This window comes from Delphinapterus leucas, chromosome 10, assembly GCF_059928025.1.
Source record: "Delphinapterus leucas isolate spDelLeu-1000000601 "Yukka" chromosome 10, BTC_Dleu_Yukka2, whole genome shotgun sequence".
NCBI lineage: Eukaryota > Metazoa > Chordata > Mammalia > Artiodactyla > Monodontidae > Delphinapterus > Delphinapterus leucas.
The window spans coordinates 65,079,784-65,106,133 of NC_143138.1; the positions used below are offsets into that span (position 1 = coordinate 65,079,784).

At 43.4% G+C, this 26,350-nt stretch overlaps 1 protein-coding gene across 19 annotated transcripts in view; it reads right to left on the minus strand.

Annotated features, from left to right (window-relative positions):
- Positions 1-26,350, minus strand: part of MAP4 (microtubule associated protein 4) — a 167,064-nt gene that overhangs the window by 28,138 nt on the left and 112,576 nt on the right. For 10 of the 19 annotated variants that reach the window (XM_089919181.1, XM_089919182.1, XM_089919186.1 and 7 more), the window contains 5 exons: positions 23,481-23,594; positions 20,570-20,695; positions 18,977-20,008; positions 18,149-18,271; positions 13,159-16,521 (listed from right to left, as the gene is read on the minus strand). In XM_089919181.1, the coding sequence (XP_089775307.1) occupies positions 13,159-16,521; positions 18,149-18,271; positions 18,977-20,008; positions 20,570-20,695; positions 23,481-23,594 (4,758 nt within the window). Of the gene's footprint in view, positions 1-1,185; positions 5,816-13,158; positions 16,522-18,148; positions 18,272-18,976; positions 20,009-20,569; positions 20,696-23,480; positions 23,595-26,350 lie in introns of those variants that run through there. The other 9 variants (XM_089919197.1, XM_089919194.1, XM_089919196.1 and 6 more) reach the window with 4 other exon arrangements.

The window sequence follows — 26,350 nt, forward strand, 5'->3', positions numbered from 1 at the left end:
TTAGAAGGAAGCGACAGCATAGGACACCTGAGTCTTATCATCTTGGAGTCATAAGAAATCATGGAGGAAATATGACGCTTTTTTGCCCACCTCTATTTAAAAAAAAACAACACACCACACACCTGCCAGTCTTCAAGGGTCCTTTCCACTTACCCTTCCCCCTAGAAAATACCACTTCTAATATTAAGAAAAAATGAGTAAAACATTTTTGTAAAAATGTACTGAGAGGTATAAATACTAGAGGAAATGGTTCCTAGGAAAAGAGAGTATTTTTATAACAAATAAAACACATATTGTAAATCTCCATTAACTAGCTTGTGAATCACGGTCCTTTGTGCACAAACTGGACTCAGAGGAAAACAAGCTTTTGTAAGACCACCAACAATAAGACCCGTGGAGAGCTGGGGGTGGGGAAGAGAAGAAAGGGCCAGGAAGAAAGACAAAGCGGCAGCCGCAAAGACCGCAACATTTAGCTGTTTATTAACCACAAGTCTCTCCACTGTCCACTTTCCCTTTCTTCCCCTTCTCCCCACAAATCCTCCTAACACACATACACAGAGAGCAAACTAGAAGCAAGACCGGGTCAAACATGAAGAACAGGAAAAGAATATTAAATAGCCAGCTTTAAAAGGCTCTTTTTCAGCTTGAACAAAAGCAAAACGTTCTCAAAAGCAAAACGGAAAACAGAGCTTGCATCCAGACTGCGCTACTTAATGAGAGGAGGTTAGTGCTGATAAAGCCATTGTGAATCCACAGTGACAGATTTTCAAGCAAGGAAATCAATCAGTTGTGATTGGATGATTTAGGGCTCTGGAATCATCTGGTTCAAAGCAACAGGGAGCTGAGGGGTGGGAGGATGGGGGAGGGGCGGGCAGGGTGACATGAGGTCAAGTAAGGGGCTCTATGTCTTACGCCCACCCCTCTCTGACGGGATTCGGCCCACGCCCTCAGTCCATACCATCTGTCACACCAACAGACGTGCAGGTTGACCCAGCTAGAGTCACTTTGTGCACTCTCTCGCATCACTCTCCCCAACCTTCCGATGCAAGGGAATTCAGCTTTCCCTGGGCAGTCATAGACTCCAAGCAGGAACGAGCCGCCTAACGCTCCTGCCGGTAATCTGCCACTTTGGTTCCTTCCTTGCTGTCTGCTTGTTCCCCATGGAGGCAAAATTTAGAAACATACCATCACGTGGGGTCTCTTCACACAGGTACGATGGAGTGCTCTGGGTTGTGGTGACCTCAATTTCCTTCTTCCCTGCCAGAACTGTCTGTCCTGGCCGTTTCTCACCTCCCCGGCAGACTTGGAAGCATGAATCCGCTCTAGTTTCACTAGTATCTTCTTGTCCTTTTTCCTTGCTGCTTACTTCAGGAATCTGCTCCAGCTTACCATGGAGATAGAACCCAGCAGTGCCCAGTTCCCTCTTCCCAGAGCTGCTGCTGCTGCTGTTGTTGAAGTGGGTCAGTTCTTCTCTCCTCTTGGCCACTGGTTCCTCGCAGTTGAAAGGAGGTATCTCTTCAGTAGACAGAATGGGCAGTTCTCCAGGGTTCAATTTGTGGCTGGCTGTCTGTTCCTCAGCCACCGTCATGGAGCGCCTAATGGCAGGAGCCCCCAGTTTTTTGGGTGTGGGACTCAGCATTGGGCTGAGTAGTAGCAGGCCAGAAGAAAGCTCTTCTTGGGCGGGAAGTTCAGGATACTTATCTGCAAGGTTGACAGCTGGGGGGACTGAGAGACGAGAGCACTCAGACAGGGCCCGGCGCATTGCCTTTTTCTGCTGGGGGGCTTGGTCAAGCAAAGCCCCCTCCTCGGTAGAACTCAATTTCTCCAACTCCTTATCATGGTCTTTGATATGAGAGCTGGCATTCACATAGTCCGGGGTGAACTCGACCCTAGTGATTGGTGGAATGGCAGTGGGTGAGTGCGCAACAGTGGGGTCTGGGTGGGCTACAGCCACCGCTAGGGAGGACTCATATTCGAGCTGCCCAGAGCTATCACTCACCACCCCAATCACCCGGCAGCCAGCAGGGATGCCATTCTCCTTTCCTGGAGTTCCTTCCCTTGAGTGCTGAGGGTCTTGAGCCACTGACACGGAATGAAAGTTGGGGTTCCAAACACTGGTTTCCTGCTCCTTAACATACTGGGTGGGCATGTCAGCAGCCCCAGGGAAATCCAGATCTGGCTGGCTCTCTGTCTCCGGCACATTCTTCCCTGCCACCGTCCCCGGAACTATAGTGGCTTTGTTTTTGTCTGGCCCCTCTCTGGGTCCCAGATGTAACTCGGCCGTCTTCTGGTGCACTGAGTTCCCCTCCAAGGGATGGCAGCTGTCTGCAATCACATACCTGCTCGCAAGGTGACCCGAGGTGGCTTGATACTCCTTGTCCTGCGCTTCAATGCCGAGCTCTTTGTCTAGCTTCCCCTCAAAGAAGCAGAGCTTATTCTGCTCCAGGAAGCTGGCATTCTTCACAAGCCCGTCTTTCAGCTGCCCGTCCATGCTGACATTCAGCCCGATCTCATTCAGCTTGCCCTCTGTCCTCTGCCACTCAAACCCAGCTTGGCTCATTTCTTTTGTGGAATCCACCCAGCACTGTGCAGGCTGGCCCTGACAGAGCTGGCCAGGAGTGGCAGTGCGTGAGGCTGGCTGCCTGTGTGAGAGCGACATCGCCTCTTCCACGGCTCTCCCCGCCGCTCCTGGAGCTCTAACACCACCTATGATCACAGAGCTGGCAGTGACATCACACCAGCATTCATGACTAAACCTGTCTTTCGCCCAACACTCCTCTCTCCTCAAGCAGTTGGATGATAAATGTATTTACTAGTGTGAAAGGAACGAAGGAAGAAGGAAGGAATGAATGAAAAAGAGAAAGCAAGGAACCTGCTCCTTTCTGCACAATCGAATGCCACTGTTAAACTGAAAATGTAATTTCCTGTTAACTGGCACTCTGTTTAGATCTGCAATTTAAACACGGGATGGTGCTAATCTGGGTACTGAGGATAGTAATGATGCTGGCTTTCACCAGTATAGACACGTGTGTACCCACACACTCGCTTATGTGACACTATGCCCACACTTCCACTGTCTCCTACTCAAAAAACTGTTTTAAAAATAAGACTCATTTGCCAATCCTAAGCCATAACCCTTAAAGAACAAAGACCCCAAAAAATTGCTCAAAATTTCACTTAAAACAAAGAACCTTAATGTAATATCAAAATTGGAGGCATTCATTTCTCAGAGGAAGAGTAGTTGTCATAACAACTTATCAAATTAACTTGAAAACTGACTTGAGTGAGTCCCCAAAGCCCAGTGAGAGCTCCATCTTGTAGCTCTGCATTGTGCAAGAGTCTAATAAGTGGTTCATTTAAAGGTTTCAGTGATCAGCACTTTGGGGACATGTATTCAAGTTGTAAGACACTTGTGTGACAATACATCCTCGCACTTTTACTCCTGCCCCAATCCCCCTTAGTTTCTTGGACAAGATGTGTCTCTCCCTCCTGCACCAGCCCTGCCTGCTCTTTCCAGCCTGCTGATGACTTAGTTGCCACGGGAACACACTGCAGCAGTTCATCTTCCTCCGACCTCTAGGACTTAGGGACCTTGGCTATCTGTGGCTTGGGGTTTTAGCCGCCCACCAGAGCCCACTGCCCCCATTTAACTCAGCATAGTCCTTTGCTGCCCTGAGCTTTGAGTTTACAAACTGTACTTTCAGGATTGAGGTACCCACGAGAGAAAATTCTTGAAAAAAAAGTTACACTGAAAGGATAGGAAAAACTCTGCCTTGAACAAAGCTGATTTTTATTGCCTAGCCTGTAAGTCACTAATTGAAGTAACATAGGATATTGTGAAATAGTCTATCAAGAATACAAGAGAAGGGCTTCCCGGGTAGCGCAGTGGTTGAGAGTCCGCCTGCCGATGCAGGGGACACGGGTTCGTGCCCCGGTCCGGGAAGATCCCTCATGCCGCGGAGCGGCTGGGCCCGTGAGCCATGGCCGCTGGGCCTGCGCGTCCGGAGCCTGTGCTCCGCAACAGGAGAGGCCACAACAGTGAGAGGCCCACATCCCGCAAAAAAAAAAAAAAAAAGAATACAAGAGATGGACTTCCCTGGTGTCACAGTGGTTAAGAATCCGCCTGCCAATGCAGGGGACACAGGTTCGAGCCCTGGTCCAGGAAGATCCCACATGCCGTGGAGCAACTAAGCCCATGCACCACAATTACTGAGCCCGTGAGCCACAACTACTGAAGCCCACGTGCCTAGAGCCCGTGCTCCGCAACAAGAGAAGCCACCAGAATGAGAAGCCCGCGCACCTTGCCTCAACTAGAGAAAGTCCGCGTGCAGCAATGAAGACCCAATGCAGCCAAAAAAAAGTGAAGGGATTACCAAGGCCCAGCCCAAGAAACCTTCCTTAACTGGAGCCTCTGTCCCCATTACTCAACTTCTCTACTTGCTATTCATACCCTGCACATAATTTTCTCAACTCCCAACTAGAGCGCAAGAACCAACCCTAATATGTTTCCTGCGTTAGCATCAGTACCTAACACAGAGCTATGTTCATGGTCAGGAGTGGCAATGTTGCAATGCTGGAAAAAATGTGAACTTAACCTCTGTCCTGAACATTAACTGAACTCATATATACCTCTCCTTCCCCTTGACCTTAAGTAGCTTAGCAGCAATACATGCGAAAGCACAATAAAGGTTCATTAGCAAGAAACTAGGGTCACCTTACTCTTCAGCAAAGCTCTCACCAAGGAAGAGCAAGGAAGGATGTATAATAAAATGAAAAATGAAGGTGGTGCCAGGAGGGTGATGATTCTAATTAGTAATGGGAAAAAATAAGAGATGAGTCTTGGGTATATAAAGGCTTGGTGATAAAACATGGTCAAATTCTGGCTTTCAAAGAATGAGGAAGGTGTGTCTTTGTTCCTTAGCAATTGTCTGCTACTATTTTCCATTCTCAAGTGGACTTACATTTATGCTGGTGTCCTGTTACAGTGCTCAGCACTGTGAGCATCCCTTCACTGCTGCTTCTGAGTGGGCAAGCAGGTCCTCCTGCTTCACTAAGAAAACATGGAGATCCAGAGGCTTTTACAGAGGGGAGGGGACAGAGTGGCTTATAGTTTGATTACACTATTGCTTTGCAACACGTACCAAGGAAGAGATCACACGGAACAAGAATTAATGTGTTTATTTCTCCCCAATGAGGTGACTGCTACCTGGATGGCAAACAATGAGAAAAGTCTAGTACAGAATAATTAGTAAAACCTGAGGATGACCCTGTCAGTGCCCTAGTCCGATTCAGAATTACAAACACAATCTCACTCAGGAATGCACATTCACCCACGGGAGAGAGGTGCATCAAGGAACTCAACCCCCCCACCCCACCCCCCTCACTGTGATATTTTATCAAGTTGGCAGATGAGGAACTTACATGAAGTCTTAGAAAGTTGAGCGTGCCCAGGTAAAAAGAAATGTACTTAAGAACCTGAAGACTTACTAGACTCAGTTGCCACTAGAATTCCTTGCCTCTGGGTTCTGCTTCTACTCATTCAGAACTCACAGAAATGTCACCTCCTCTGTAAAGTCTCCTAGACCCCCAACTCCTAAACTGAATCCTTAATGTTTACACAGAACTATACTTGTTCTACTTCTTCTTAGGATTTGGAAACTACACCATAATCTTCTCTGTATGTGCCTTTCCTGGAAGCTTCTAGAAGGCAGGAATAAGACCTGTCCACCTCTGCTATGCAGGTGCCCAGCACAGTGCTTGATACAGTGCTTAAGTAGGCTCTCAAAAAAGTTCTGCTCAAGGAGGAATGGACGGATTCCTTTCACGGACTTCTATCATTTGACCTCATCTCTCCCATCGTTAAACTCATGTAGACAGGTGCTGATTTGGAATGTCCTTTGGTCGGAAGGTTTTTAAGTTCCATTCCGTCTGAGTCTGAGGAAAGTGCATGGACTCCCATGTGTCTGGTCAGAAGGCGACCTCTCTTTTATCAGACTGTATAACAATTTGTCAACCTTCCAAGGGCTCTGGCACAGCTTGCAGGTCTCTGATCTCAGCAGATGCACTGGCAGATGTTTCTGTTTTTGCCTTGTGCCTTGAGCTAGTACTCAACCTGTTCAGGGCCTTGGTTTTGATACGCTCCACAACTGGTTTCTCTGCATTCTTTCAGTTACCAAGGCAACAAAGCTACTTTCCAGATTGACCAAATGTTCCCCGTTACTGTCTCCAGGAAACAATTTCTAATAAATTATCATTACAATGAAAGTCGATAAGTTTACTGATTACAATGATGGATGACACTCTACTAATAAAAGCTGAAGACTGTGAAGCTGCAATCTAGTTTCTTACCTGGAAGAAAATGATGTTTGTTTATATATAAATATATATGTATGCAAAAACATTTCAAAACCATATTCTACTCAATCTTAGAAAAATTTCTTAGTACATGTTTAACTCAAGAAAATCGTGATTCTTCCTGATTAACTTTCAAAAGTTGGGAGGCAGACAGAATGAAAAAACTGAAGCTAGTAATCTGACTTATGTGACCCTTGATAAAGGTAATTCATTTACCAGGACCCACAAAATGGAGGCCACCCCAGTGGCTTGGCCCACAAATCTAAATCTAAGTCAGCCTGCACTTCACTATCAAGGAAAGCACCTCACTGTCAAGGAAACCTAAAACACACCAAACAGTCCTTCGACTCAGCTTCACCTAGCCCACCTTGCCCTAGAAAATTGGACCTGTTAGCCTTATGAGGAAACCCCAGACCTCCTAGCCAGTCATGCCCTATTTCCCCCAGTTGCCGCTTATAACGCTCTATAAAACTCGCTCTTGCCCAGAATCCCTCGGTAAGAGCGGTCCACTGTTGTCCGCTGTACTCCCCTAATCCACGGATTGTTCTCCCTTAAGTAAAGGACATCACATTCATTACTAAATTGCATTATTTTTGTCATTTAACAGGCAAAAGCATTGAAATGCTTACAGATGAAAAGTCCCCCAAGAAGTACAACTTGGAAATTCCAGGCCTTTTGAATACTGAGCCTAGCATAGCCTCCCTGAAAAAGATAAGAGATTCATGCAAGGAAACTAGGTAAAACCCAACTCCCTCCACCAATTACCTCCAGTGTAAAGTTTAAGATCCTCTGCTCATGGAGGTACACACGACTCTCAGGACCCTTGAAGAGCTTAACTTCTTTTCTCCCCAGTCTTGTCTCAGACTGTTTCTCCCTGCTGCCCACATGATGTATATACCAGTCACACCCAAATGTTTGCTAGTCCTCAAATATTCCAGGCACTTGCACTTCACTATGCCTCTATGCAGTCTATCCCCTAGAATGCCTTACCCTGCTTATCAGCTCTTCAAACTTCCAGACCCATCAAATGTCACCTCCTCCAGTAAGCTTTCTTTTGCTCTCCTAAGAGGACTTACTTTCTGCTCTGTATTCCCATGGCATATAGCTCATCTTTCTATTATAGAACTTCTCTCGCTAGAGTAAAATTATCTGTTTATGTGTTTATCTCCCCACTTTGGAATCCTTGAGGAGTAAAAGCTGTGGCTTCTTGATCTACCCTTAGAATGTGGGAATAACGTTACCTGGTGTTTGCTGAATGAATGAATGAACTAAATACTAAAAAATCCAAATCATGTTGAGTGTTCACTATCTGCAGAGCAACAGAAAACGTTTATATGACAATCAGCTTTTTCCCTAAACTTATACAAATTACATCGTTGCTGAACAGTTTAAAAACTAGCAATTTCAATCTGCTCACAGCTGAGATGACCTACTCAATGTCACAGGTAAAAATACGCATGGACGTCCCCTTTACTGTCCACTTCATATTTTAAAGGAGTAAAAATTTCTGCAACACCAAAAGTAAGAAGCAAGTTGCATTTGCTTTCTTAATCTTCCAGTGCTGTCAGCCAGAGGGTAAAAGTGAGGGAGCGTGAGGGGAAGAAATTCCTTTTAAAGTAGAACAACCAATATTTGCTGGACTTGTTTCACAGAACATTTAGATGCTCTGGCTCAAATAAGGTGAACAGTAGCACAGAACTTTTTGAGGGTTAAGAGTTTAAGAGAGTGCTGAGCGTATAGTAAGTTTCAATAAACAATAACTGTTTTTAGTTACTGAACATATAGACTCTCCCAATAAATTTCATTAATATACAGCTAGTAAGAAGAAAACAAGCCAGAGAATGAGAGGGTAAGTGGGAAGAAAGCAATCAGGAAACTTCACAAATGGCACTACATTTAAGATGTGGCGCAGTGGGTAAGAATCCGCCTACCAATGCAGGGGACACGGGTTTGAGCCCTGGTCCGGGAAGATCCCACATGCTGTGGAACAACTAAGCCCAAGCACCATAACTACGGAGCCTGCGCTCTAGAGCCCACGCGCCTAGAGCCCGAGCTCCACAAGAAGAGAAGCCACCGCAATGAGAAGCCCACGCACCGCAACGAAGAGTAGCCCCTGCTCACCCCAACTAGAAAAAGCCCGTGCGTAGCAACGAAGACCCAACGCAGCCAAAAATAAATAAATAAAAATTTTAAAAAAAGATATTACCAAATGGGCACTTCTCCAGTTGTAAGACTGTAGTGAGCTCTAAGATTACAAATGATTTTTTTCATCTGCTGAGCATATTTTATTTATGTACAAGGGCCTTGAAACTGTTAGGATTTGAGGTTTATAAATTACTCCAAGTTTCACACCAAAAGAATTTCCCACCATAAACTGATATTCCCAGCTGTTGGAAGACTGTTGATGGGCTCAAGAAAACTGAAGAAGAAGGAATGAAGCCAGATAAAGGGAGAAATGGCTCTCACTGTGGCAAAGGGAAGGGCCTATTTATGGAGACCCATGATAACTGTCCCTCTCACAGAACAACATGCCAAGTACACTACCACTCACAGCTCTCCTTGGCTTCCTTCCAGGGGAGCGACTACTGTGGAGCCATCGCATATACCAGAGTCCAGTAAGGATCGCCCTTTCAACCTTGCTCCCCTGCACAAAATACACGGTCCCAAAAGAAGTCCTTTTAGGACAAGTTGAGCTCAGATTTCCTGAAGTATCTCAATGTTCCTTACTTAGAACAATATGCATAATATGTGAAGAAACCTTCTGCTAAAGTTTCCCTAAACTTTAGACACGAAAAAAATAACAGGAGAGGAATCATTAAGCTGAAAGAGACTTTAGCAGTATATTCACTTTCCCTACTTCCAAAGAAGATAAGCGTAGCAAAAGGTAACTCAATTATAATTTTAAAACTGTCATTAGACATCATATACAGTAAAGCTCTAAGCTGGGTGGTAGGGAGAACACAGGAATAAATCAAACACAGTCTCTGCCTAGAGAATAAAATGCTAGACAGACTTAAAAGACCTAGATTCTAATCCTAAATTAGCCTCTGATTAGTTTATGTCCTCACAATGTGTCTCCATTTTCCAACTAGAAAAGTGCTTAGTTATAGAGCTTGGATATTAAAATTTTTTAAATATAATTATTAATCATCGACCTTTTTCTAAGAACCTAAAACTTCTGGAAGGTTCCTCTGAGGCAAGAATGAGGAAAGCATGGGCCTTAGAGTCAGAAAGACTTGGGTTTAAATTCTATTTCTGCCACTTCACTATCAGTGTGACTTTAACATGGAGAGCCTCCATTTCCTCACGTGTAAAATGGAGAGAATGCTTCAAAGTACTGTTGTGTGTGTGTGTGTGTGTGTGTGTGTGTGTGTACACGACTATCCACCTACCTATCTACAGACAACTAGACGCTTAGTATTCACTCAATAGGTGGCAGATGCTATTATTTTTATGGACACCACTAATAATATCTTTACTGTCCGAACACTGAAAACCATGGGTAACACCATCCGACCACAGGAGGGTTAACATGAATGATTCGAAGTGAGGAACAAAAATAAAATTTACCAAGGCCAGGTCTATTACCAGGCATGCATGAAACATCAGAGCCCATATGAACCCATAAGGGGTTACCCTGCCTAGTTCCCTATCACAAATCCAGGCACTCCCCATTCCACTCAGTCCCCTGCCTCAGAGCCCAGGCTTGCCTAAAGCTCTGCATCTGCACATTCGCCTGCTTTCTGAACATCTCTGAATAAGCATTATTAGAAACATACAAGATCTTGGGAATTCCCTGGCAGTCCAGTGGTTAGGACTCCACACTTTCACTGCCGAGGGTGGGGGTTCAATCCCTAGTCAGGCAACTAAGACCCCACAAGCCGTGAGGCCAAAGAAAAGAGAAGAAATATACAAGATCTGCACAAAGAAAGCACCAGCGAGGGACTAAGACACGTAAACCTGAACATGTGATGTTACTGAATATGGCATGTATTACATGTTGGACAGAAAAACTCAACATATGCAACAACTCTCCCTAGGGTAATCTATATTTAACGTGATTTCAAGAACAAGACTGACTGGATTTTTCCCCCACAAACCTATGAGCCAATTGTCAAGTTTATATAAAATAATAAACAAGCAAGAATAGTCAAGAAGACTCTGAAAAATAGGGTGACATGTGGGGCTAGACCTATTAGATATTAAAATATATTATTAAGCCACATTGTGTTACTTAGAGCATGACAAAGGTGGCATTTCAGAGGGAGACAATATACAAATATAGTGAGACAACCAAGTAATCATATCGCATATTTCATAAACAAAATACACACACACACACACACACACAGAAACAAATAAGCAAATTCTAGACTGATCAAAGATTAAAAATGTGAAAAATTTAAAACATTTTTATAAACTCAGAGCAGGGATGGCTTTTATAAACTGGATAATAAAGGAAGTCATTTAAGAAGTAAAACACAAAATACATTTATACCAAGTAATAATTTTTTACCTATCAGATTGGCACACCTCAACAAAAAAGAAAAACCACACTAGTAGGAGAAAGTACAGGGAAATAGGTACTGGTCTATGCTCAGGGTGGGAGTATAGTTCTGGTGCATCTCTGTGCCCCTATGAGGAACAATTTGGCAACACCTATCAAAAAGATAAACATATATTCTTCAAATCAGAGGTTCTAACCCAGAGCCCCTTTTTATTATACAGATGTATTTGTATAAGTATGTATGTACGTAAGTATGACATTCTGTATATACAAGATTAGTTTACGCACCTTGTTTCTAATAGAAAAAAAAAGGAAAACACCTGAACATCCATCAATAAAGAAGTGGTAAAATACATTAGGGTATCTCCATACAGTGAAATACTATACAGCTATTTAAAAAGACTGAGGCCCCTTTCTTTGTACTGATTTGTAAAGAGCTCTAAAATAACTAGGTTTACAAATCAAGGTACACATCAGTATGCATGATATGTCTCACTTTTATAAAATCAGGAAATATATATATCATTGATTCTTTATGCGTAAATTGTCTGAAAGGACGTGTAAGACATTGTTAACACTGGTTGCTGGAGAGGGAAATGTGGATGGGGGTTAACAGGGGGAGGCAGACTTACATTTTACTGCATATCCCGTTCTACCATGTGAATGTATTAACCTATTCAAAAGTTAATTTTTGAAAATTATAATTTTACCTACCAAAATAAAAAAAGTATAGATTGTTCTTAGGGAAGGGGTGTGATAGAATTTAGAGAAGATATTTTGTCCAACATACATCACTCCCTCCTCAGCCACTCTACAAGGCTACTCCTAACACATGTCGCTGAGGGTGGCCTGGTCAAGGTAGGAGCCCAAAAGTTCTACAGCACCTGGCTTGCCTCCTCAAGAATCAGAATAAATCCTCTTCCTACATTTTTCAGTAATACTGAGCTAAAAGAGATGCCTAAGTTTCAGAAAACTTACATGTTATCCTTTAATTACCACTGAAACCAAAGAACTGGTCTAGAACCTGAAACTAATGAACTGGAGAGAGGGCTGGGAATCTTAATGAAAGCTGGAAAGCACTTTACATACAACATCATTTTCTGCCTTGGCAACAGGGTAGCTAATGGAAGATAAAAACGGAAAAGATCAGAATGTCTTATGCAAATAATAGCTTCTAGCATTCTCTACTCACACGACACACGTTCCTTACCGGGTACATATTCATGCATAGCACAAGCTTTACCCAAAACAAGTCCATACCATGCAGAACACCATCTCATGATGAAGCCTCTCCAAAAGCCTAACTGGCTACACCAAGGCCAACCAGTGTTTTTTCATTTCTGGAGTTAGTAGCTGCATCATGCAAGCTGGGAAACAGTGATTAAGTAATAGCATCATTTGCAGGCTGTGAACAACCTCAAAGGCCATGATTAGATGTATACTTTTCAGGGGAAAAAAAACCCTTAACATTTCTAAATCTTAAAGGAATCATCATCTTCTCAGTCTCCTCTCAATTACTTCACTGATTAGAGGCAAAAAGGGCAAAATTATGAGGAATCCTATATGGGCAAGTTTTACAGACTTGCCCATGGATATGGACTATGTTTCATGGACATAGGCTATGTCCAAACTCTAACCCCTGTGAAACTGTGGGCCAATGGCTGTAAGCAACAAACTGCTAAAAGATAGAGCTGCATCACTGAGAGATCATTTCCCACTTCTAGAAACACAAATAAAGTCTGTGCTTACCAATCTGGGTGGAGGCTACCATAAGGGGTTCATTTTCATTCAATCCAAAAGCAATTTGGATATTTAGTCCCACCAGCACAAGTTACATATGTATACTGGAAAAAAAAAAATCCCACACACACAGCTGGACATGAAATGTTTTCCTTCCTCTTGTGAATCCTTATACAAAATAATGATATGATTAAAATTCGGCTGTAAACTTTACACATAGGAGGCACACTTTTTTTTTTTTTTAATTTAAGAATATCGTGGATGGTGATAGGCTTTCTGCTAAACAATTTATTGTTTGAAATTCAACTTCCCCTGAAAGTCAAGGTTCAGTGCTGGGTAAAAAGGCATGCAACCAAGTCACCAGCCTCCCAAGCTGGACACAAGGCATGCCTTCGCTGCAGAAAACACATAATTAGCAGTTACAGGTCTACATGCCAACAAACCAATGGTTAACAAGAATGATTAGAGTCTGGATGGAACCAAAGCACAAGCTCTTTGCCTTTCTGATGCTGACCAAAAGCCACAAGCACACACATTTCCCCACGGCAGGTTCATACCACTGAACTTGAGTTGCTTGGATCGCTCTCGTTCCTGGACTGTAGATTTTGGTAAAAGTGGAGTGAGTCCTCGGGACTTGGTGGGTCTCATGTAGCCTTTCATGGGTTCTGCCGCTCTGCTTTTATCTTCCTTCTTCCCTTGTCCCAGTGCCTTCCGTTCAGATTTTTCTGTCATTTTCTCAGGTGCCTCCAAGATCTTGTCTTTGGGTTCTGGGAGTTGAAGAGCCTTGGAAGCAGTCACTACTAACTCATCTACCACACTTGAAGGAGTCACTTCAACTTTGCCATCTAAGACACCTGACTGGAGTTCTGGTGGTGCCAAGGAAACACATGCCATTTCTCTGCTTTCAGAATCCAGACTGATTTCTTCCAATTTATCCTTTTCACTTTCTGGTGGCAAAAGAGTCGTATCTACCTCCTTATTCAAACTATCTGGGCCCTGGGAATCTCTATTTTCAGCACGTTGGTCCTCACAGAAACTGGGCTTTTGTGCTTTGTCTCCCATTAGGTCAAGAATTGGAACTGGAGCAGAACCTTCCTCAGACTCTTTCTGTTTGTTTACTGGACATGTTGGAAAATTACTGCTATCTGCACATGCTTCTAGGACTCTGACCCCACCTGCCAGGCTTTGTTCTTCTATGAGCACGCCAGAAAGAAGGTGGCCCCCTGCTGGCTCTGTGGTTTTCTCTACTGAGTGCTTTGATGCACCACTGGGCACTGACTCAGATTCTCCTATCACATGCCCTCCGTCTATCCCTGCTTCGTTTTTCATGGGACCAGCAAGCTCACCTTTATTCTGAAGACAGCTAACTCCATGGTTATTAACTGTTTCTATGGCTGCTGTCAGAGTTAGGGCAACTCCTCCTGTGCTCGTAGAGGGCATAACAGCACAGGGGGCCTTGGGTCTTTCTTCATCTGGGACTCCAACTTTGCTGCAATTATCTACCTCTAATAATTTGGAAATCTGGGCTGGAGCTGTCTCTTGCCCGCTTTCTGCCAAGGTGTCTGGAAATGAATCACTTTCCTTTACTACTTGAAAAGTAGAAGGGGGCAGTTTTTCACAGGCTGCTGATTCCTGAGCCTCTAGGGGGACTGTCTTATTCATCAACCCTGGTGGTGTTCTAGGGCAGGTAAATGTAATATTTCTATTTTCATCCACATAGCCCATTCCTTCAATTCTGTGGTCCCCTATGGTTTCCATGGGAACATGTATTTTTGTTGCATCTATCTTATTCTCCAGAATGTGCTTCTCAGGGAAACTATTTTTAACCTTTTTGCTTTTTCCATCATTACTCCTTTTATTTGGTTTGTCAGCAACTGCAGTATGTCTCTTGGCCACATCTGTCTTATTCTCCTCAGACGGTACTGAAGGAACAAATCCTGCCCCCTGGATTTGGTCTTGGCAGCTCACATCTGTCACCTTGGTAGCTGGTTCAGTAACAGCAAAATCCTTGCCTGCGCTTGTTTTGTTCCTGCCAAGAGCCCCAAGCTTAGAAGAATTAACCTCAACATTTCTACCATTTTGGTCAACTCCTTCCACTGTGGGTGTATCTGATATACGTGAGAACAAAGGGTCATGATTTATGGGGAAAGTAAGTTCTAATTCTCTGTTTTGATGGGGAGTACTACCAATATTCCCACGCTTCCCTACAAAAGGTGGGTTGAGGATTTCTTCCTTCCTCTCCATTCTAGCAGGCTGTGTGGAATAACTATTTTTAAACTTTTTGTTTTTGTCTTCACTGCCTCTTTTTGTAGGCTTTTCAGAAATCCAGGGAGCTGCCTCATGATCCATCCAAGGACATTTTTCCTCCTCGCTCTGGTTGCTGACACGCATGCCTATGGCTACAGCTCCTCCTTCTGTTCTAGCACCGGAAGTCTGAATCATGCCTGACCCATTTCCCAAAGGAATCAACACCTGCAAGGTGCCTGCCACCCTCAGGTCAGTCATCTCCTTAGGGTCCCGCATCACCACTGCCTCAGTGAGCTCAGCCACGGTCCCTGGTTGCTCTGAAGAACCCAGCCCCAGCTCCTCGCTTTTATCCATTCTTTCCATTTTAGGCGCTGGCTCACTTGGCACAAGAACAGCTCTGCTGTCCTTCTGGCTGTCCGCAAGCCACAGCAGCTCAGACCTTGCTCTCACCTTCCCAGAACTTGCTCTCATCTTCCCAGAACTTCCCTTTCCCTTCCTGCTTTTGCCATCACCTGCCATTCTCTTAAATGGTTCATTCCCTAGTCCAGGAACCTGAGCTAACACCGTGTCCTGTGGCTGCTCAGAAGCAAAGATGCTGTTCTCCTGTCTTTCCTTGGGAATACTTTCCTTTTTTAGTTCTTTAACCTCTTCAGCTCCCTCAGAAAACTCTTTCTGTTTGTCATTCTGCAATTTAGTCATTTTACTTTCATCACTTCCTTCTTTTAGACTACTTACTAATGGATTACCTGCTGTCAAAGTGGGTATGGAATTAGGCAGTTCTTTTGCTGCTTTGGGTTTTGAAACTCTACCCTCAGCCTCTTGGTCCAAGACAGGAGAGCAACACTCTTTGGGTCTGATCTCCAAAGGAATTTCTACTTTGTGTGAAAAAACTTCTGTCAGGGGTCCTTTCAGATTGAGGGAGCCTACTGTCTGGCTTTTATCCACAGGAGTCTCGAGGTAGGGTGCAGGCTGTGGTTTGCACTCATCTTGCTGCAGCAATTTCTTGTCTTGGCTCTGTGGTGCTGACTTGTTACCTCTCACCTCTGCCTCTACTCTCAGTTTGGGCTGAGAATTTACTGCAGTTTTTGGGGGTTCTTCCAAAGGACACAAAGGAATGCTGAGACCCTCGGAGACAAAGTTCTCAGCTACCAGTTTGGCTGCTCTGGAATCAATTTCACATCCCTTTTTCAAGTTTTCTCTGGATACCAGTCCATGTTCTGTGCCCACAGTGGTAGGCTGGCTGGGGGGAACACCTGACTTTTGTGGGTCAGTGGCAGAGGGATGACCTTTAGGCTCATCTGCATTGTCATCACCCCAAGGTCCCCCAACCCGGGGCTGAGAGTATCTCTTTTGCTTTGGTTTCTTCTTTTTTTTCTTCATCATCATTGGTGTTCTTTCTATATCCCAGGACTCCCTGCCAAGATCCCTCTGGGGTTCAAGGAAGTCACCATGAATAGTTTTCCTCTGGTTCCCAGGCTCACCACAGGAAGACGAACCAGAAACCCAACCCAACTCAGACAAAGGGCAGGGGCCCAGCCCAGGATCAAGAGTCTTCCGTGGAGAAGAGCCTCCCAGCAGCTCAGGAGGGACCCTGGCAAGCCTGGGCCGGGCGGGCCGGGCGGACCTGCGATCACTGGGTCTGCACGCTTTTTTGGCTTGTGTGGGAAGGGTACCTGCAATACATGAAGTTGGCCAAAATTCCAAACAGAAAACCCCTTGTTATTGTTTCTTTAAGAAAGTGTCCATTTAGTGACTCATTTAAGTAGTCTATTTTCACCAACCCACATACTGATTCATTTAGGAAAACAGTTTTTTTCCAAAACATTTCTCACTCTTAACTGGGATTAGTAAATATTTAACAAAAATCAAAGATCATCATCTTGGGTAAAGACTTTTTTTTACAAAATGTATTTACAAAATATTCAAAACTTGATAAAAGAAATTCAAACAGTGATCTTCTAATCTGTATAATAAGCACCTACTGCCTATAAATCTCCTCTGATACTTATTTATATGTTATTATTTTTAATAGGTACATAATTCCCAGGATAGTAACAAGATGGTAAGCTCCTCTTTTTGGTGACATTGATTAACTGATTGAATGAAATATGTATGATTTTACAATTCTAAGAGTCTGTCACCAATATTATACTAATTACTTATCAGTATTATACCGATTACTTGTTAAACAGACCAGAAGGACAGAATTATACTACTTTTAAAAAAAAAAAGAAATAGAAAAAGAAAAGATACTGAATTAGTATTTTGTCCAGAGAACAAGTCACATTATTTCAGAACCAGAGCCTCCTACTTTAAAACACAAATGTGCTAGATTTCAATGTTCTGTTGCTAAAGGTATTTCCCAAAAGACAGAGATATATACATAATGCCAAGTATAGGATAATGAGTTAAAACAATTAGGATGAGCACCCTTGGAAAAGTTTCAGGAAGTCAATTAGTCCAACCTCCTGCCTCTAAGTCAATGAATGCAGTATGGATCCAAGATCCTGGAAAGAGACCCGGTGAGAGCAGGTCTAGGACAACTCTTGGCAAGTTTGATGCAATAAATGACCTCACAGAATATTAAAATATTCAAATAGTGACTTTTGTCCTTATCTTTATCCCTCCAATGTCCTCCAAATCCTACCCTTTACTTAATACCTCAGGCCAATTATTGTTTTTCCTGAAAAATTGCTAGGCTTTAGCAACCCACAGCATTTATAACATTTAACTTGGCAATTAATCAGCAGCTATTTGGTGCCATATCTAATACTATTTAATTCAATTATTATATAAATCTTTGGTTTCAGAGTTCATGCCTGGGAACTTCTCTCACCATCCAGGCTGGGAAAGGACCAGGACCCAGGCCTAAGTATCTGTGTGCCTTAGCATGGTGTATACACAATAAGGACTTGAGAAATCTTTAATGATATGTTGAGTCACTAAAACAACATTTTAAAAATCATACATTTATTTAGCTCCCACTTGGTGCCAGACAGTGTTCAAAGCAGTAGAGATTCCAAGTGTAGCAAATCTTGGTCCCTGCCCTGAAGTTCACGATCTCACCACAATCACAGAAAAGGAGGCAGAGAATCACTAAGTTGATAATCACGTGCACGTGCTTCTGGCTTACCATCAAAAATGTGTAAAGCTCACTGAAATCTGTTTAAGAAAGAGAGCTGACTTCGTAAACTGTCCTGCTGATCACCACCTTATAACCAGGAACAATGTCTTCCACCATCTCCCCATTTTTCCCAGTTTAAGCGTTTTCAAACAGGCCACTTTGTTTTCCTGACATACCTGAGGTCTCTGAAGGAAGTTCAGAAGGTTGACTACTGAACGGTTTCTTTTGCTCTAGTTCCTCTGACACAGAATCCTCATCTGTTGGCAAGTTGTGCTTTTGGCCCATGGCTGTGACTGCTTCTAAAGGTAAAAGTAAAAACCACACAGGTTTCAGAGAAGCACCATTTCAGCTACTTCTCCACCTTCCAGAAATTGGAAATGGACACAGTTTTTGAGGAATGAGGGACGCTCCTATGAGGGCAGGAGAGAAATGGAGTGGCAGTTGGAATGGGGAGGGAAGGGGGAGTTGGGAGGGTTGGGTTTTTTTTTAAAAAGAAGGGGAAAATAACAAATGTTTTTACGGTGGTGGGAATGATCCAATGTAAAGGGGGAAAAACATGGTGAGAGGCAAGAAAAGAGAATGGCCAGGGCAATGTGTGTAAGTAGACAAGAGAAGACGGGATCTAGTGCAAGACAAAGATGCTGCCCCTCATGACTAGGAGCAGGGACTGTTTGCTGATGGCAACAGCAGGGAAGGCAGAGTCTATGGATAAAGATACAAGTAGTTAGGTAGACGAGCGAGTGGAAGTTTGTGAATGTTCTCTTTTATTGCTTCAATCATCTATAAGAAAAACAGGAAGATGAGCAGAGAACAAGGATGGAGAAGGTGTTGGCGGTTGGAGGAGGGCAAAGGTAAGAAAGAACTGTTTAGGGGAGCAGGAATGTGTTTAGACTGGCGAAGTACAGTGTGACTGTCTTTATTTTACCTGGCATGACGTTTGTCCCTTACCCTTCTGGAGACTACACCCTTGTAGACAAATACTGCAAGTAAGCGTAAGCCCATACCTGCTGATATCATGAGAGGAGGTACAGCTGACTGTCCTTCATCCTGGAGAGATTCTAACTGGGAATCCTCACTTGTTTCTTCCTGTGTCCGTGCAGTTTCCATGTCCTTAACAGGAACTGGTGCCACCTCTGCTTCTGAGGATGCTGCAACAACCTTGGCTGGAGCCACATTGTTGGCCAGGGTCACCTCCGTTTGTAGGGGTAGAGCCACATTCTTGCCCAGGACCATCTCTGTTTCTGGAGATGAAACCACGTCCTTGCCCAGGGCCACCTCTGTTTCTTGAGGTGGAGCCACGTCCTTGCTCAGGGTCATCTCTACTTCGGGGGGTGGAGCCATGTCCTTGGCTGGGGTGACTTCTGTTTCTGGAGGTGCAACCATGTCCTTGACTAGGGCCACCTCTGTTTCTGGGGGTAGTACCATATCCCCAGTAAGGGCCACCTCTGTTTCTGAGGACAGGGCTACCTCCTTGGCTGAGGATATTTCTGTGGATGACACAACGTCCTCATCCAGTGGCACCTCTATTTCTGAAAGTGATGCTACACCCTTGGGTGGGGCAACCTCTCGGTCTGTAGGTGGTACCATGCCCTCAGCTGGGGCCAAATCCATTTTTACAGGTGGTGTCCTCTCTGTTTCTTTGAATAGTAGTATGTCCTTGGCTGGGGTTACCTCTGTTTCTGTGGGCAGTACCATGTCCTTGGCCAAAGACACATCTGTTTCTGTGGGCAATACATTGTCCTTAACTGGGGTTGCCTCTGTTTCTAGCGGTAGTACCACGTCCTTGACTAAGGCCATATCTGGTTCGATGGATGATTCCATGTCCTTGGCCAGGGCCACATCTGGTTCGGTAGGTGGTTCCGTGTCTTTATCCAATGCCACCTCTGTTTCTGTGGCTGGTGCCACATCCTTGGCCAGGACCATCTCTGATTCTCGAGATGGTGCCATGTTAGCAGCCTTCAGTCCCATCACCATTTCCATTGCTTTTGTTGGTGCTCTCTCTTCTGCTGATGCCATTTCTACCTCCTTAGCAGGCTCTAAGGGAAATAAATTGGACATTTAGGATCCATCATTGTCTGCTCATAGCTCTTCATTCAAAACTAACTTTCTTAGGGCACGAGAGTATCTGGCTTTTGTGACCATAACATCCTAAACATAACTAAAAAGCTGTCCACTTAATGCATTTGTGCCTACTCTTCGACAGTCCTAATACTTAGAAGAATAGAATACTGGCAGAACAAACAGTGGAGGGGGAAAGGCAAAGGAGAGAAAAATACACAGGTCCAAAAAATCAACACAGGTACACAATTAGTGTCAGAAAGGGAAGCTGTGGGACGTCAAGAAAACCCCCCAGAGTTCTAAATCTGCCCTGAATTACAGAGGGATTGTCTTTGCCCATTGGCCCTAAGTGTTGTATTTCAACTACAACTTAATTCCTCCAGCTTTGAAATCAGTAATTTAAGTTTAAAAACATCTGTGACAGCTGTGAAAATTTTACCTAACTATACTGCTGCACAAGGCTCAAAAATGTCTGATGCTTTATATTGATTATTGATACTGTAACTATTAAGTGATAAACAGGGATCCTAATAATGTACCTGCTGTAGGCTGTGTAATGGCCTCAGGGGAAATGAAGGATTCTGAATGTGGAGGGTTTGGAGCTTCCACAGGCCACCCCTGAGGAACAACAGCTGCAGGAGCAAACGTGTCACAGGGAAACACACCTAATATTGAAACACAAATACATTTTTCAGACTCAGTCAACACTGGGGAAAAAGACATTTGATATTTAAAACCAGCTTTATATATTGCCATAAAGACATAGGCCAAAAGGACCAACGAGAAACAAAGCAAGAAAGTTTTAAAGTAAAAACCGCTGACATTCTCCAGGTTTTGGCTAATTGTTAGGCTGTTGCCCTGCTGATTGACATTGACTGGCCACCTTCTACAATGTTTTACAAAGATTCAAAAACACCAAAGAATAGGGAGGGTGGGAGGGAGACGCAAGAGGGAGGAGATATGGGGATATATGTATTTGTATAGCTGATTCACTTTGTTATAAAGCAGAAACTAACACACCATTGTAAAGCAATTATACTCCAATAAAGATATTAAAAAAATAAATAAATAAAAAATAGCAAAGGACGAGCTCTTGCTCCTACATCACAACCAACAGAACGCAACATACAGTAAGGGACAGTGAATCAATTTCCTCATCTGTACAGTGAGATTAACATACAACCCTTTCCAACATTAGAAGACACTTTTGTGAAAATGCTTGGTAAATTATTAAGAACTAGACAGATGCAAAAGCATTATTATTATGCTGCCCTCTGCCAGACCTAATATCACATGGGATTTAGTATCGCCTGGTCCTTGCCATCAAGATTATTACAATTTAGCTAGAGAGGCAAGATAGACATATATCAAAAAAGGTAAACTGTGTAGTATGGACTAAATGCTATAAGAATTTCAAAAGAACCATGAGATCAGCACAGTCACAGAAGGCTTCAGAGGAGAAGCAAGAGCAGGAAGAGAGGGGAGAGTAGTCAATTTCAAGGATGGAGAGCTCACTGAGCAAAGAAAAGAACGAGGATGCCAAGAGGACAAGAATGTTTCCGGGACTATGAGATTAGTCTGCTTCAAACAGATCTTGTACACCAGAGAGGGAAAATGGGATTAGAACAAACAGTAGAAGAAAAAATTCAGAAAACCAGAGAATTTAGAGAAAAAAAAAGTGTGTGGGGGGGAGCTGTCTTACGGTCTTAATCATAAAAATGAGACAATGAATACAGAACAGGGAGTCAGATGATCAGGTATATTCAGAATTAATTTTAAAGGAGAGCAGGAAGTCTCATAGGCGACTACTGAGGTGGTCTAGGTATGAAGTGATAGGGGCTTGCATGGGGTAAAGCAGAGGGAGCACAAAGGAAGAGAAGAAAGATGCTGTAAAGAAAGAAGTCAAGGCAACTAAGTGACTGCCTAGGTAATGAGCTGAAAAAACAGGAGTCAAAGCCAAAATCAAATCAGGAGACTAGATGGGTTGCATCAAAGTCAACTCATTTAACATCCTTCTTGCAAGAGATCATCAGGCCAAAGAAAAGCATAAGTGAAACATACAACTACTAGCCAGGATCTTTACAAATACAAAATTATAAGCATTATTTGAAGTGGGACTTACTGATGATGGGTACTGAAGGAAACCAGAACATGTTACCCCAAAATATGCCCCTTTGACATAAAAATTTTGAGCTGAAGGCAATTAAGCAAACAACAAATTGAGAAAAAGCTCCTCCTTTTCTGCCTAAAGGCAGGATATAAATTTTCCTTTCACTGGCAAGAGACACTTATCAGGCCAGAGAGGGCACCAAAGGAATATGCAAACAAACCTGACTCCATTAGTTCCCTCTCATACACTTACCTTCCCGAAGTATGACTCTTGGAAGTGTAAAACTGCTTTCCTTTATCCTGTCATTTCTCTACAAATTTAATATTCTTTGTTGAGGATGCTACACAAACTGAATTTCTTTCTTTTTTAAAATAAATTTATTTATTTTGTTTTTTTGTTTATATATTTTTGACTGTGTTGGGTCTTCGTTGCTGCACGCGGACTTTCTCTAGTTGCAGCGAGCAGGGGCTACTCTTTGTTGAGGTGCACTGGCTTTTCCTTGCGAAGCATGAGCTCTAGGCACATGGGCTTCGGTAGTTCTGGCACGCGGGCTCAGTAGTTGTGGCTCACAGGCTCTAGAGCGCAGGGTCAGTGATTGTGGTGCAAGGGCTTAGCTGCTCTGCAGCATGTGGGGTCTTCCCAGACCAGGGCTTGAACCCATGTCCCCTGCATTGGCAGGTGGATTCTCAACCACTGTGCCACCAGGGAAGTCCCAAACTGAATTTCTAAGCTACACCTTTGAGTTACTTTCCCCCCATGTGATGTATGTTGCATGCGTTAATAAACTATTTGTTTTTTTCTTATTAACCTGTCTATAGAGTCTCAACTGAACACCAAAGATGGGTAGAAGTAAAGTTCTGCCTGCCCTACAGTACCTTGGCCACATTCATGTTAAGTTATACAAAACCAGGAATGAGGAAACTACTAATTGATAACTAAGATCTGTTTAACGTTTAGTTTACCATGTACCAGAAACTATGCGAAGTACTTCTACATAAATTTTATTTCATCAACACCACATCTTTAAGGTAAGAACAAGTGGTGGCCCCATTTTATAAAGAAACCAAAGTTTAGGGAGGACATAACTTGAGGAAGGCCATGAACTAATAAAAATGTGGAGACAGAACCTGGCCCTAGGATATAGGATTCAAGATCCCATGAGAGGAGGTGAGCTGAACCTGAGCAGCCCAACTGTGACTCTGTGACTAATCGAGAAGGAGCCTTGTCAGAGCCAGAGCCCCTAAACATGACTTTGCCTAGTGATTCACTTCAAAGGTGATGGGTGAAAAGCCAAATTAATTGATGGAGTTAAGAAATAAACCCAGCTGGAGAAGTCATACCATAACTGTCTTTCAGGGGATCATTTTGTTCTGCAGATGCTGAAGCACTGGTTGTTCCACTGGGGAGAAAGAGCAAATCTTCCAGGCTGTCATCATGGTGCATCTTAAAGGGATCTGGAATAAAGAAGGAATTTAAAACTCATTCCCATTGAACACAACTAGAAAGATTATCATTCCTTATTATCCTCTGATGAATACTGATTAGCTACATGTGTGTCGTCAACAGTGAGTTAAATATGTTGAGATAATATGTGACTGAATGTGGTAGGGAATCAAATATTCATTAATTCATTTGTGACAAGTTAAAAATACATAATCTCATATTTGATTTAATTATCTAAATCAGACAGCCAACAAATACATAAAACTAAAACTACAACTAATGCTCAAGTCTATAATATTAGGAGGTGAGAGTACAAATATAATTAAACTTTCAATATGTATTTACAGAGCAGACATTCATTTTAGGTTATTAAAAAAAACACACACACACAGAACAAGTAAAAGAGACATTTTCACCTCCTGTGGAGAGCATGAAGAAAACTGCATTTCAAAAGCTGTCTGAATGAGACAAGGTGAACTGCTGGTACCTGGAAAGAATGAACTCTAGACTCAGGAGTTGGCATGAGTAAAGGCACTGAAAACATCAGGTAAACTCTGCACCTTCTTACATGAAAAAAGAGCAAAGCCATTTAGGCCAAGCAAGAATTCTGCTCTCCAAGGAGGCCATCTCGAAATGCAACACACATCTGAATTAGCCTGAAAGTTTATAAAAACACACTGCTGGGCCCTAAGAATCTGCATTTCTAACTAGTTTCTCAGGGAATGCTAATTCCCTTTAGGCACTTCCATTGTCAGAGGCAGCTGCACTGAAGTCCAGGCTTTAAGTGAATGTTCATTCCTGTGGCTCTGAGGCAGCTGCCCCTCCCTCTTCTAGTAAGGGATTTCAGGCTTAGGAGAGAGCACGGCACTGCAGAATATGAACGAGCAGAAAGGAAACTGAGAAACTGCTGGGGCTGGAGGAGGCCCAAGTGCTGCTGCTTCAGAACAGCAGAGGAGCTAGAATCTAGACAGATTAGAAAGCTTCATTCTCCCCAGTCTTAACTTGGTTTGGGGTACCTGCTGCTTGCTCTGCCTCTCACACTTCCGCTGAAGGAAAACAGGACACTTAAACCAGCAATGAGAATAACTGTTGTATGGTTCGCACATTAGGAGGGGAAGAATGCTAAATCACATGTAAAAATCAAAGATTTCTACAAAGTTCTGTCATTTATTCATTACTATTTTACTAGGTGCATATGATGTGGCAGACCCTGTGTGTTCTAAAAGCCCAAAGATGTATAAATCAGGGTTGAAAACATTTAGGAGATGGATATACTTTAGTTCAAGTCAAGGAAGGTCTTCACTTGAAAAATATTTAAGCTGAGCACTAAAGAACTGAGTGGTTGTGGGACAGAGGAAGACCTTTTCTTTCTCTACCTACATACGTTCCCTCTCTTAGTGATCTCATCCAGTCTCACAGTTTAAAATTCCATCTATAAGATGATGACACTCAAATTTGTATCTCCAGTCATCTCAACCTCTCCCTTTATTTCCTGACTTAGGTATCAAACTGCCAACACTTAATGTATAAAATAAAGCCAAAATGTAACCTGTTTCCCAAATCACTCCTCCTACAGTCTTCCCATCTCTGATGGCATTCCATCTTTTTGGTCCAAAACCCTGGAGTCATCCTTGGTTTCTCTCTTTCATACACCACATCCAAGTCGTCAGGAAATCCAGCTGACTTGACCTTGAAAATATCCCCCAGGGGGCTTCCCTGGTGGCGCAGTGGATAAGAATCTGCCTGCCAATGCAGGGGACACAGGTTCGAGCCTTGGTCCAGGAAGATCCTACATGCCGCGGAGCAACTAAGCCCGAGCGCCACAACTGCTGAGCCTGGGCTCTAGAGCCCACGAGCCACAACTACTGAGCCCGCATGCCACAACTACTGAAGCCTGAGCTCCGCAACGAGAAGCCACCACAATGAGAAGCCTGCACACCGCAACGAGGAGTAGCCCCCGCTCGCCGCAACTAGAGAAAGCCCGTGTGCGGCAACGAAGACCCAACACAGCCAAAAAATAAATAAATAAAATGAAAAAAAATGTCTCCCAGAATCTGTTTCTTCCCCACCTCCACTACAGTTTCTCACAAGGCTGCAGTGAAGGTACTGCCCAGAGCTGTGATCATTTGGAGACTTGACTGGGGCTGGAGAACCTGCCTACATGATGATGGCTTACTCACGTGGCTGTTAACTGGAGGCTTCTGTTCCTCCCCACGTGTGCCTCTCCACAGCAGCAGCTATCGCCAGGGTGAGTAAACCCAGTGTGACCAAGACAGAAACTGTAGTGTCTTTTGTAATCTAATCTTAGAAATGGCATACCATTATTTCTGCCATCTATTCTATTGGTCACATAGCCCAAGCATGGTACGATGTGGAAGGTGACTACACAAGGGTATGAATACTAGGAGGTGGGGATCACTGGAGCCATCGCCCTGAATTAGTAATTAAAAACTACTCACAAAGAAACGCCCTGGCTGAGATGGCTTCCCTGATGAAATCTACCAAATATTTAAAGAAGAATGAAAATCAATTCTTCACAAACACTTCCAAAAATATTAAAGAGAGGAGGATACTTCCCAACTCATTGTATGAGACTAATATAAAACTAGACAAAGACATCTCAAGAAAGGAAAACTACTGACCAGTATCTTTTCTGAACATGGATGCAAAAATCCTCAACAAATGTTTACATATGTGCCAGCATATAAAACTCATTATATACCATGACCAAATGGGATCCATCTCAGGAATGCAACATTGGTTTAAC